The sequence below is a fragment of the Ammodytes marinus genome (genome assembly GCF_949987685.1).
Source record: "Ammodytes marinus genome assembly, chromosome: 21".
Taxonomy (NCBI): Eukaryota; Metazoa; Chordata; class Actinopteri; order Uranoscopiformes; family Ammodytidae; genus Ammodytes; species Ammodytes marinus.
The window spans coordinates 14,720,436-14,734,482 of NC_137225.1; the positions used below are offsets into that span (position 1 = coordinate 14,720,436).

The 14,047-nt window shown below is 42.1% G+C and overlaps 1 protein-coding gene across 1 annotated transcript in view; it reads right to left on the reverse strand.

The window, feature by feature from the left end:
- prex2 (phosphatidylinositol-3,4,5-trisphosphate-dependent Rac exchange factor 2) overlaps window positions 1-14,047 on the reverse strand; it is a 101,017-nt gene that overhangs the window by 55,771 nt on the left and 31,199 nt on the right. The window contains exons 11-16 of the mRNA XM_080050609.1: window positions 9,722-9,822; window positions 8,586-8,689; window positions 8,453-8,502; window positions 2,827-2,902; window positions 1,885-1,957; window positions 120-262 (exon numbers count right to left, since the gene is read on the reverse strand). Of these exons, the coding sequence (XP_079906735.1) occupies window positions 120-262; window positions 1,885-1,957; window positions 2,827-2,902; window positions 8,453-8,502; window positions 8,586-8,689; window positions 9,722-9,822 (547 nt within the window). The remainder of the gene's footprint in view (window positions 1-119; window positions 263-1,884; window positions 1,958-2,826; window positions 2,903-8,452; window positions 8,503-8,585; window positions 8,690-9,721; window positions 9,823-14,047) is intronic.

The window sequence follows — 14,047 nt, forward strand, 5'->3', positions numbered from 1 at the left end:
TTCGTAATGATTTATTTGTTCTGAGTAGTGTGTTCGTTTTTAGCAATGCCAAAACACATAAGTCTGACCGACTCATTTAACAAACCGCAGAGGAGCACTGTGATTGAGAGAGCGCTCACCAGGAGAGACTTGGAGATGACGTTCTCAACTATTTTCAGGTCGTGCTTCATGGGTTTGTGCTTGGTGTTAGAACCCTCCATCTCCTCGTCGGCAAAGAAACGGAACAACAAGGGCTCGTCCTTGAATTCGCTCTTTTCCAACACTAAAGGAGAGAACATCAAAGTCATGAATGAATGAATGTCCAAAAAAAAAAAAAATTTAATTAACCTTGCTGAATCTTTATGTTAATGGCAAATAGATATGTAATCCATCACCTCTGCAATCATTTTTGACAAACAGTTAGATTTGTAGATTTGAAAGTATGCACTGCATTACTTCCTAACGGTTGCACAACTTTGACTAAAATTAGGAAGACTTGACAAATTGTAGGGAAATTTATGGAAACTAACGGATGCTTGGACAGCTAGAAAATCCATTGAAATGTATTTATTACAGGGGCACTTGTGGGGTAGTGGTTAGAGCAGCAGACCAAGGGTTTGAATCCGGCTCATGGTTGGTTCTCTACATGTCATTCCCCTCTTTAACCCATTTCATCTCTGTGTCTCCAAAGCCGTCTTATAAAGCATAGAAATGCCCCCCCCAAAAAATGATAATAATGTATGTATTACACACACAGGTTTTATCAGTGATTTGTGTGAAATGGGCTGCAAAATATTCTAAACTTGACTCTCCCTTCTTTCTTGGACACAGTGGAGAATATCTGAAACTCTTCACATCTAGAACATGTGTCTGGTGCTGTGCAAAAGTAGAAAACAGCAAAAAGTCAAGAAGTTAAAACCTTATCAATGACATGCCATAAATGTAGCATGACTAAGCACACTGTGTATCCAAGAATGCCCAAATACACACCATGACAGAAAGGGAGACCCCACTTTTGTGGTAAGATATCACTTTTGAATGAACCCAGTCTCCAAGGCAATGTAGCGCCTTCACCCAGACTTCAACATTTTGAACAAAAAAATAACCCAGAGGCAAAAAACACAGAGTTTCCTTCTAACATTCCCTCACTTCACTCTACTCAACAGCAGATATAGTGCCAATAGTTTTAATGGCTGTATCGTCAGGCCAAATAATTTACTGGCACGAATGGTCAAATTACCCTGCAGGTTGTGGATGTCAAAGGAAGTTTGATGGCTGGGGACTATTATGCTCCATAGATGTGCTGGTAATTTGCAGTGTGAGGGGCTTGAACCTTGGGTCGTTCAAAGCGGTTACATCATGGAGCAGTTTTGGGGAGACATGCCGTGACTCATACTGGGCATGATGTGGACTTTGGCACGAGGGGAAGCGCAGAGTTAAAAACAAGCCTGACTCACATGGACCAACAGTAACCATGGTTACTGACAATTTTGCACTTAAACCGCCAAACATCCATGTGTTAGCCGTCAAGTTCTCACAGCTAAAGCAAGCCATGCGTGTACTCTCAGTTACTTATTAAGTCATATGTGAACAGGTTTACGTGGAGTTATAGAACGCATGAATTAATTCACTGGATTGGAAAAAAAAGTTCTATTCCAGTGGCGTGTCAAAGGGATTATAAGTAGAAATGGAAAGAGAACAAGAGTGGTTTGTGTTCTAATACAGGATGCTAAATGCCAAGCGCCCTCTGTGCGGTTGCTCCCAAAGCATTGAGCTTTCATTTAGTCAATGATGTGATGATGACTAATTCACGGTTTGTGAACAGCAGGATCAGAAATTGTCTTTCTTTTTCTTTTCTTTTTGTTTTGGTCTGTGGAAATCCCTTAGCAGTGAAAAATGCTGTACCGTGATGCATGAAGCCATTGTCGCACAGCTCCACCCCCAAGATCAACGCCTCCTCCCTGGTTCTGCAGTCGCCCTGCACCAGAAAAAAATAGACAAGAGAAAGACATAGATTGTAACGCAGTGGAGGGAGGAGAGAGATTTAAGTAGAAAAGAGTGGATGGAGGAAGTAAGTCAAGGGAAAAAGGTAGAAAGAGAGACAGAAGAAAAGACATTGTGCATTTAGAGAAATGTCACATTCACAAAAACACATACACACACACGCTCACACACAGACACCCTCCTCCTTTGTTCCAGTATCAAAAAGCCCCAAGGCCAGCACACGCTCCATCACGGCCAAAATCATGTCAAGAAAGCATAGTGTGACAGCTCCTTGAAGTCCCACTGAAAGAGTGAGAGCTATTACACAAGGCGTGCATCAAACACATTCATATACCACACACACACACACACACACACACACACACACACACACACACACACACACACACAGATGCACTTATATGCACATTGCACAGACAGGCAATGTCTGCCATTGATTCTGTGGTGGTCGCCATATACATTTAATTTCTTTGTTGTCATCCTGAACAGGACTATCAATCTGTCAACCTCAAAACCTCAAAGCTTGCCGTCAAAGTCAATCAAGCTCAGCTGTCCAATCAATTCTGCTTTTGCCTTTTCTTCGTTTCTTTTCAGCTCCACTGAGAGCATTGAGTCTAATGGCAAGAAAGGCTTTGTTGTCTCGGTTTTCTTGTCTCTGTTGCACATTCAAAGCGATCCACAGATCAACATAAAATCATTGAATTCATGATTTTAAAGTTGTGTATTACTTCAGAAACTTTCATTACAATTTGGTTTATTTGGTATAAAGTATAACACTATATGATCATCTATGAATGAAATGCACTGAAGGTTGAAATACGACATTAAAGTTGTAGGGCTTACCTGTGCAATAAGCCAGTCTATCAGCTTGTTGGCCATCACCACTGATTTGTAGGTCCGCAAATGGTAGTCCTTATCCCTGGATGGGCAGAAAGGAAAAACTTCATTAGAAGAAGTAGGAAAACAAAATGACACCTTTAAACTTGGGTCTGTGCCATGTTACAGTTCTGTAAAACGTGTCATAAACCCAGATGCTGGGGAACATGCAGAGAAGAATAATTGCTTGGTCTATTTTAAACACAAATCCCAAAAATAAAGAACTAATAATTCCCACTGTCTGCAAGGCGTGGTCGCTTTTTTAAGCACTTACAATTGCATCATAAGTGCTTGTGAGCTGCATCTGAGTGAGTTTCTGACAGTTGGTGACGGCAAAACAGCTTTATTGTGACCACGGCAACAGCAGTGTTTGGCACTGGGCTGCCCCCATCTCAGTCTGGTGCTGCTGTTTACAGTGTTACCCACACGGCTTCAAGGCATCCAGAGAGAGAATGCCTGTTTTTGAAATGGAGCCGTGACTTTCCCATGAACACGAGGGCCTCCCTAGGGGACACTCAGGGCCTGGGCTGCAGACTGGGAAAGTCCAGAACCACCACCACCAACACTCCACCGTTTTGACCACATGCAAACACTCACTCAGACACACGCGACCGCACACACACAAATGCCTATTTGAACTGTGTGTGTGTGTGTGTGTGTGTGTGTGTGTGTGTGTGTGTGTGTGTGTGTGTGTGTGTGTGTGTGTGTGTGTGTGTACGCCGGTACGTGTGTGTGTGTGTGTGTGTGTGTGTGTGTGTGTGGGTGTGTGTGTCAGACACAGTCAAACATTACATGTGGGCCAAGTTAAAAGTCCAATCTCAGCTGTCTGGAGCACTTCAGCATGCGAAGCGTGAGAGGCGAAAGAGTTCTGCCCCCGTTTCCCCCAACAATGGATCATTTTGTTGTGTAACTGTATTTGACAGTCTGTGTTGGTCTGTGATTTGGACATTAGCGCTGTATCAGCCGTTGAGGTACGTTGCTCAGCCCTGCCCTGCCATGCTGTGGCGTAAACCACTTGGACCAGAAGAGGCAGCCTGTTATCCACCCCAAATTGAAAACTGGAGACAAGGGAGATTCGGGGGTAGAGTGTGGCTGGGGCACAGTGATGCTGTCAAGAGTGAAAAATGGAGGGCTAAACAGCGGACCAGTGGGCAGCCATATGTTAGGCGTGAGGCAGCAGCACTTTGAGGAGTAACAGAGGGAAAGGTCAGAGAGAGAGTTTTTAACTTGCTGTGCAAATAGAAAAGTTTGCCTTGACATTTTGTTGAGGGTATATGGACAATAAAGGAAATGTTTTGCTTCTATTTTTTTAAAGCATTCTTTGGAATACATTATACAGAAGGTGCTGAAAGTTCATGATTCAATCAACTGTTTCAATCCTGATGAGTTGCTAAAGTATCATGCACCATATTGTTAGTAATTTTGAAAAATTTAGTCATTAGTGTAATGAAGAGAACTTGTCAATAGTGCTCAGATTCTGAACTAAATGGGTGGTTTGACGAATCTGTATGCAGATCATTAATAAGTGACTTCTGCTGCATTTTGTGGGTTTGTAGCCTTCCCGTGTGCATATTAAAAAAATCTTCTAATTGCATAATGAAACGTTTACCCCTGTGTTGTACATAGTAGTGTTCTTTGGTTTACATTTCAACTTGTGCAATCAGATCCCCCGGAGTTGATGGATGGATTCAGAAAACTTTGAATCCACCCCCCCCCCTGCTTCTCTCCATCGCTCTGCCAGAAAATGTTACCTAATTAGGCAGGGGCTGGTTGCTCCAATTAAACTCTGGCATTCCCAGGCCCTGTGATGCTTTGTACTGGGGCCCTCAGTGAGAGAACAACACACACACGCGCGCGCGCACATGCACGCACGCACGCATGCACACACACACACACACACACACACACACACACACACACACACCTCTAGTACATCGACAGGAGTTTTTCCATCAAGAGGTTTGACCTAAATACAAATGTTGATGGACTAAATGCTGACACACACACACACATTCAAAATCACCCTTTAGGCTTTTCAGTAGCTGGATCAAACAGAAATACAGAGAAGCTTCTATGCTGGAATACATGCAGCATCAGTGTGCCCCCTCCAGCTATAGCACAGTTTTGTGTGAAATTGAAGCTTTTTATCAGGCCATTTGAAATCCAGCGGGCTTTGTGTTCAAACACAAGAAGCCTGCTCCTCAAACACTGTTCAGATTTAATATCTAAATAGGGGAGAGTGGCCTAAGTTGTGCCGGTGGGGAAGATGTGCCACCCCTTGTTTCTAGAAAACCATAGAAGAAATTGGAAATGTGACCACATATTTAAGAAGAGCCATCCATTTAACTCATCCTGTAAAGAAGGGAGAAACATGGAATAAGATATAAGCACATTTAAGCTCAAAAAACAGTTTTTTGACTTTCAAAGTAAAATTTCCATGATCAAGGTTTTTTGATTATTGAGTCTGAACAATTATAAACACGTTTGAAAACATTTGACACATGTTTTAGTGCTTTAGTATGCTATACTTTGTGTCTCTCAACAAAAATATAAACGCAACACTTTTGTTTTTGCTCCCATTTTTCATGAGATGGACTTAAAGATCTAAAATTCATTCCAGATCCACAATTGTACCATTTCTCTCAAACATTGTTCACAAATCGGTCTAAATGTGTGATAGTGAGCACTTCTGCTTTGCTGAGATAATCCATCCCACCTCACAGGTGTGCCACATCAAGATGCTGATCTGACATCATGATTAGTGCACAGGTGTGCCTTAGACTGTCCACAATAAAAGGCCACCCTGAAATGTGCAGTTTTGTCTCACAGCAAAATGCCACAGATGCCACAAGCATTGAGGGAGCGTGCAATTGGCATGCTGACAGCAGGAATGTCAACCAGATCTGTTGCTCGTGCATTGAATGTTAATTTCTCCACCATAAGCCGTCTCCAGCAACTTCGCACAGCCATTGAAGAGGAGTGGACCAACATTCCACAGGCCACAATTGACAATCTGATAAACTCTATGCGAAGAAGATGTGTTGCACTGCATGAGGCAAATGGTGGTCACACCAGATACTGACTGGTTCTGAGTCCCCAGACCCCCAATAAAGCAAAAAAATTCACATTTCAGAGTGGCCTTTTATTGTGGACAGTCTAAGGCACACCTGTGCACTAATCATGATGTCAGATCAGCATCTTGATGTGGCACACCTGTGAGGTGGGATGGATTATCTCAGCAAAGCAGAAGTGCTCACTATCACACATTTAGACAGATTTGTGAACAATGTTTGAGAGAAATGGTACAATTGTGTATCTGGAATGAATTTTAGATCTTTAAGTCCATCTCATGAAAAATGGGAGCAAAAACAAAAGTGTTGCGTTTATATTTTTGTTGAGTATAGTTAGCACGATGTCAGCCCTAAACTGCTGCATCATGCTTATTATCCAAAATTCTGGGGTTGGGGTGATTTGTGCCAGAGGGCCTGGGGTGAGTTATAAGTAAGTAAGTCAAATGTATTTATAAAAGCACATTTAGAACAGTTTGCACTGTCCAAAGTGCTGTACATAGTGCATTCAGTAGGTAAAAAATGAAGGTAAAATAACAATAACCAAAATAAAAGTCATAAAGCCCAGACATCCACATATAAACAAAGATAGTAGTGCAGAGGTAAGATAGTTAATGGGGAGGAAAAACCATGGTGTACAGAAGGGTTTTGAGCCTTGATTTAAAGGCAGAAATGGAGGGGGAATCGCATATGCCAGGTGGCAGTTGGTTCTACAAGGGCGGAGCAGCTAGTGCAAATTACATTTCTGAGGGTTGTGCTAGTGGCATGGCTGTATACGATGGTCACCAAAATAAAGTGATTGTCTACAGTAGCTCAGACTAACATCTCCATTCCACTTAACGACACCACTGATGAGAGTTCAGATGGCCAGAAAGATGATGATGGTGACTTTGTCATTGTGAGCTTTGCAGGCATAACCACCTAGATCTGCTAGGCCTTGTTTAAGAAAATTGTCTTCAATCTTTGTAAAATATTTACTTTAAATACACCTTAAATAAGTGATTGTCTAATGGATTTGTCTTGCATTACAGTTTATGAGATATATATCAATGGCACAATGTACCCCATGGTATTCTCTCCAACGGCACAACTTACACCACACAGGGGGCAAGTTTTGCCACAAGACAACTTTTTTTCCGAAAGCTATATTTCTTCAACAGTTTATTCCAGATCCAAAGTTTTTATTGCCAGGGATGCACAACACCCTAAAATATATGTACATATGAGAGTTGGAGACGTTACTGTCAAAGCCTCACTTTAAAGTCACTTTGAGTAAAAAGTGGCACAATTTAGGCCACTCTCCCCTACTACTTTATTTATTTTCTTGCCATTTTTTGTACTTTATTTGATATTATAGTGAAGATTGAGAGGAAGCACCAAAAGAGATGGGCGAATTACATGCAGCAAGGCTTGATTTGCTCCAATTGTTGTACAATTGTTTCATCAAAATACCAAAATTGAAAAAGAAAAAAAAAACACCTGTTTTGCATTTGGGTTTAAGTGACTGTTTCATGGGCATGTTGGAGGTTTCTGCTTTCACTTGTTTCCACTAATTACCCACTACAAGACACTTGTTTCTCAGCAAATAATTTTTTTTTTATTCCAAGTGTTTATCCAAATGATATAATGGAACACAGAACTCTCAGCACAGAAACTTTGGAAACGGCAGTGATGAACTCCAGATATCAAAAAGGCTATTTGGCATCCCGTGGCATGGTGAAGAATTGGAATCAATGTTTTCCGTCCTGCGGCACAACTCTGTGCCAGGATTTTTAGAGCGCAGGATCAATATGCTCTCAGTCACTCGTGAATTGTATAAGACCTGTGTATTGCAGTTGAATGCCTCCTGTAAAAATGCCTTATATATACTATTTTTTTTAGGATATTAGCTGTGATGAATGGATTAAGCAATGTGACAGTTATTGTATAGAAATACATCAAAAATAATGATAAAGTGAGCAGAAACCACCTGTATGTTTGAGTTTAGAAAACAGGGGAAAGAGAGAGAGACACAAACTGGCAATATCCTTTGACATCACAATCCCAACCAAAGGTCCACTTAGTAACCCTTTTTTTGAGCTTTCGACATTGACTCGTCACATTGTTACTACATTTTCCAACGGGCTATTAAATCCAGAAAACTAGATGTCAAAAGCACCAAGGGAGATTCATCACACTGTTACCAATTTAACTGTGTTCCACACGTACCCAAACTGCTCGTAAAGTAGACTCCATCTTTCCCACCGCATCTGTGTTTCGAGACCGAGCAGATAAAACCTGCCAAGCCCAGATCACCCACAGGCCCCTGCTCGCACTCCATCACCCTCTCTGCCAACTACCCCTAATTCAGTTCCTCTTTTCAAATCATGAGCTTATAATTCATCATGATATTTTCCTCCTCTAGTCGTGGTTGATTTGTGGTGAAGCTATTTTTAAGGAGAAGGAGACAAACGCTAATCTATACTGGGGTCCCACCTGGATGGGTCGCAGTGCTGTGAAGAGGAATGAAAATCATGGCCGCCTACCTGATGACGGGAGTGAAGAGGCTATGAAGGCGGCAAAAGAGCCGAACACCCTGTGGCAAAAATGAGAGAAGATTCTGTGTTACTGTGTGCATTAGGAGTTTAAATGCAATGTATGTGATATTGCACTTGTTACCTTAGATATGACATCTTGCATGTCACTTCTGGGGTGGTAGGTGCCGTCGTCGTAGCGAAAGCGGTACAGTACAGGCTCCGGTTTGAACTGGTGTTTGTCTGTGACTGAAGGAATGCAATTCAAAACATCAGGACTTTTTTTTCCCCAAAGAGGAGTACCAGAATGAAAAAGTCTCAAAGCCCTGAGGGAGCATTTTTTTAATTTTAGCTTTCAAATTTGAAAGTACAAGAGGTTTGAAAATACACACAAGCCAAGCAGGGGCTGCTGCACGGTGAAACAAGCTTTCCAGACTAGCGGAAGACTCAAACCACAATACAGAGTGAGTGGTCACAGATAACACAGCTGTTAATAACTTCCTACTAGTACGCTTGCTTTAGGGGAACTTTGTCGAGGACCCTTCTAAAAGTAATGACAGTTGGCTCTGGCTTTTTTTTGGCCGCAGCCGTGCGGGTTCCATTAAAGGATTTTATGAAATCATATTCTATGAGTTTTTTCACATGGGGACTTGTAACTACTGCACTGAAAGAGGGCTCAGAAGGGACCCAGAGTTATTCCTCCCGGTCAGGAACAGCTCCACAGTGCGATCACATTTCTCTGAGGAAGCAATAAAGCAACCCCCTCAATGATTTAAGATACAGCTTGGCTTGGGGCCCCGCGCTTTTGAGGAAAGAAATACATGCTGAGCAGAGCAGTACGCGCCATTTAGTATGAATGCAGAAGAGCATAAGGCAGGTTAAGCCTCACTCTCCACAGAACAGCCACTGAGAAAAATATGACCAAAACATTACGGCGAGAAGAGATTAATAATCCCTTACCTAAACAGTGAGTCAAGAGAGTGTTTAAATGGGACACCTGCTAAGACATGAATAACACAGCTGCATCTGCACCGTAAGGCTCAAGACAGGAAGGGTTGTTGTGAAACTCTGCTTGTTGAATGAGGAACATTTATTAGACATGGCTAGAGGTTAGGTCAGGCAAGTGGCCGCGGGATTTGCATGCTCCAAGCCATGAGGTGCAAAGTAAATTAGACTGTGGTAGATTTGGTTTGAGATATGAAATAGGAAAGGATGATGAAGCAGGTTTGAGTGGTGGAAGAAAAGAGGGTGGGGGGGAGGGAGTATATTGTGAGAACTAACCATGGTGGATGATGCCATTCTCCAGCAGAGCTTGACCCAGGTGAACCCCTTCTTCTGGGTTGCCGGTCTCACCAATTTCCATCAGCCAAGACACAAACTCACTGGGGGGAAAACACACACACACACACACACACACACACACACACACACACACACACACACACACACACACACACACACACACACAACAAAAGAAAAACATAGTAAAGGCATAGTAAACACACATACTCACTCAGGGAAAACAAAACAAAAAAAGTACACACAAAAAATCCCCATGGGAAATCCCATTACTCCAACAGGGAGACTGTGTGTGTGTTTGTGATCGGTGCAGAGAGCTTTGAATTTACTCTTGATAATCTGTAAATAGGAAAAAAAGGGGAAAAGAAGTGTTGACCTTTGCCATCATTACAGAGAGTCTTTACAACTTGCTACGGACAACATTTACTCTAAATTGATGTGACTATGGCAACAAACACCATCCTGGCGAAGAGGGGTGATTTATTTACTGATGGGGGCCAAATCTGTCTGTTGAAATAACCAGCGGGATTTAGTTTAGTCTGTGTGTCTTGTTTTGTGTTTTTAACAATGTAACGTATCCCTTGACACTATCAAACACACAGGATTCAACAGGATCATAGGAAGTTCACGATGGAAAATAAAAGATACAATTTTTGCTCTGTGTCATTAACAACTGGGAAGAGTAGGCAAACCGGCGGCCAAAACAACAAACACAGGATCCAATCATTCCCATCTCTCCAAATGAGCAAATGGGATGATTCTCCATAATGTAGTGACTCAGAGGGAGAGATTGAGAGAGAGAGAGAGTGAAAGAAAGAGGACAAAATGAAGAAAGAAAGAGGGGAGGCAGAGACGCGGTAGTAGCCTATCTGATTACATCCTTGAAGTCCTGTCTCCCCAAAGACAAACAAACACGGCCAGCAGCACCGCTGGAATTCCGCGGAAATTCACATCCAGGCCATGACAGAGGTGGCCCGGGTGTCAGCATCCAGCCAACAGGAGCAATTACCAATGTTTTCAGAGAGACAACTGACCAAACAGCCCACTTCCACCCCCTCCTCCGTCCGGCCGCTCAAATGTCTTACACACTTTAACCACTCATCCTTGGCGTCTTAACTCTCTGCTGCAGACCACAGGGGGAAAAACACAAGTCTATAACAATGTCAATTCGTCAACCTCTGTACCTTAACCGTGGAAAAGGGAAAACACCAAGAAAGGTTTGGACGACGCGGTTCCCATGGCCTGGAGCAGGCTAGGGTCACACACTTAACGTGTTAAACAAACAGTTTTTAATGCAATTGAAATCTGCATGTGGAGCAAATTGAATATCCATATGTTTGAGACTCATTACTGTAGATCAGAGAGTGCAACTATTGGTGTTTTGTTGTGTCTCGCACTTTAATTGGTGCATATACAGTCAAGCCCGAAATTATTCATACGTTTTACAGTGGCCCTGCCATAGTCCTGACTTGAATCCAATTGAGAATCTGTGGAGGGAGCTAAAGATCAGGGTGATGGCAGTGAGACCCTCCAAACTGAAAGAGTTGGAGCTCATTGCTAAAGATGAATAGGCAAAAATATTAGTGGAGACATGCAAAAAGCTGGTCAGCAATTAAAGGAAGTGTTTGATTGCTGTAATAGCGATAAGGGCTTTTTCTTTTGATTATTGAGAAGGGTATGAATAATTTTGGACATGTCACTTTTTGTTCAAATGTAAATAAAAGAAGATTATTATTATTATTTTTTATATAATTTTTTTGGCATTTTCAAGCTTTATTAGATAGTACATAGTTGAAATGGGGAGACAGAGAGAGGGGGGATGACCTGCAGTAAAGGTCCACGGGTCGGATTTGAACCCGCGACCACTGCAACGAAGGCCGGAGCTAATATGGTACGCGCTCTATCCACTACGCCACCGGAGCGCCCAATGAATTTTTTTTCTTCCAAAATGATGCCTCATGTACATCGTCTTACTATCTTCTGGGAGAAGCCTGTGTAATTTCTGATCAAGAAAAAACTTGCTGGTTGAATAAAAGTAACTTTATGTAAAAATTTGAATAATGAATAATTTTGGGCATGACTGTAGCTATATGGAGCAAAAGCAGCAGTCTTTCTATTGAGCTTCTGCTTGGACAAATAATTTCTGTATGCCGAGATAGCAGAAGGTGTGTTCTAAGTAATGTCAAAAAGAAAGAGCAGAGGTTGACAAAGACAAAGGGCATTTCTTACACACTGTCCTGACCTTTTCATTTGGCTCTTTAGAAGGGCTTTTCATCAACACAAGCATTTACTATTCTCTGTCAAAAAAATAAAAGGCTACCACTTTGAATCTCTTTTATTTTCCTTCTGTTCTATTCCCAGGTTAAAAACGGGACGATAACTGGGAGTAGGTGGCTGTCACACACATTTCCTTTGATGAATTACACTGTCACAGGAAACCGAACCGCAAGTACGATTGTTACCACTTATAGGGGAGGAGTTCGAGTCGGGACCCAAAAATAGCCGTCGGCCTTAAGGAAATGAATTAAAAATCAAACAAGAGAAAGAGGAGGAGTGGAAAACAGAATAAAAGCAATGCCTTTTACAATGGAGGGAGTGGGCCCCGAGTTGAAGCCCTAGGCAATGTGGCTTTCATCAGAGACATACCACGCTGGTTCCAATTCACCAATTACGCCTACGTCCATTCATCTCCGAGATCATCTCACACAAGGGGGAAGTACAGAAGGGGCTAGAGATGTCTCAAGTGCTCACCCAGGTATCGGCCAAGATGTACAAAGAGGGGTTGGGTTTTCCAAAGGGGGAGCTTCCCTGAGCTTTTCTCACCACATGATCTCCTCACACTCAAATGAGGTGCCCACATATGACCAACGTTTGATCCGCTTAGTCTTTTCAGCTGACAGATCCATTCCTCAATCCAGACCGCGAGGGATCCGGTGTCGTCTGCGCAGGACCGAAGGAGAAAGTATAGCTCCTCATTCCAAAACCACCATGCCATGTAACATGGCCACAACTATGTCCAATTGTACTTTTGGGGTGTTTCTTTTTTTCCCCTCTCTCTGTCTCCCTCGTTTTCTTTTTCTCCATGCTCTTAAAAATAACAGAGATTTTGAAATGACAATATATCTCGTCTGTGTGATTACTACCAGTCATAACATCTACGTTAAAAAACACACTTGTAAAACCTCGGTATGCAGCGGAGGCGTTAGCAGGGGGAAATTTGGTATAGGGTCTCAAGAAAGGAGTCAAGATATGAGCACGGTTTCAATACACATCCGACCAAGATTGTATTTCATTTTATGTCTCTTTTCATTTTACTTTTGAATTGCATGGTGTCATAGCTCTATGGAAACACTTGTTGGCCGTCACTTACAATTTTCCCTTTTAAACATGATCTTTGGCTGCAGCCAGATGTCTGTAGATTTGTATTATTCTCATACACCATCTAGCCTTGATATGCAATTTAAACAGTGGGTCCACAAAGGTATAACTGCTTATTGTTCTATAACCAATGGTTGTATTCTGGAGTCATTTAGTCGTCTCTCAAATGTATTTGACCTTGTGACTTCTTCAGGTATCTCCAGGTCAGGGACTATTTTAATAGAGAAATTAAACATCTAGCGGATAGTGAATCTAAATTGATAAATATATTTTCCGAGGCATACAAGGTCAAAGGCAGCAAACATTTAATCTCTTGGATATATAAGGAACTGCAGAATTCTAAAGACCAGTCCACCGACCAGGTCAGACAAAAATGGGAGAAGGAATCGGGCCTGGAGATAACTGAAGAAGAATGGAGTGATATTTGGGAAAACCAGGTTAAAACTACCAACTCAAGATCTTGGCGTGAATCTTCCTGGAAGAATACAATACGTTTTTTTGTGACTCCAAAAATTAAATACATGCAGCAGGGATCTCAGGGCCCGAGTGGATGTTGGAGGCAGTGCGGTAAACCCATGGCTGATAATTTTCATATATTTTGGGACTGCTCTTTTATCCAGCCATTTTCGGATGAGATTTCCAAAGAAATAAGTTCAATTTTTGGAATAAAAGTTGCTAACTCCTTTGTTATACTATACCTGGGTAAACTGCCGGACAACCTTATGACCCATGATAAATACCTCTACAAAATCCTTCTTGTTGCATGTAAGAAAGCCATCACCCGAAAGTGGCTAAGGGAAGAGCCACCCTCTAAAGAAGAATGGGTCGCTATTGTCAATGAAATAAACTGTATGGAGAGACTGACCTTTTTCCCTAAGGCTACAGTTTGACCGCTATATCAAGGCCTGGAAAAAATGGTCTGACCATTGT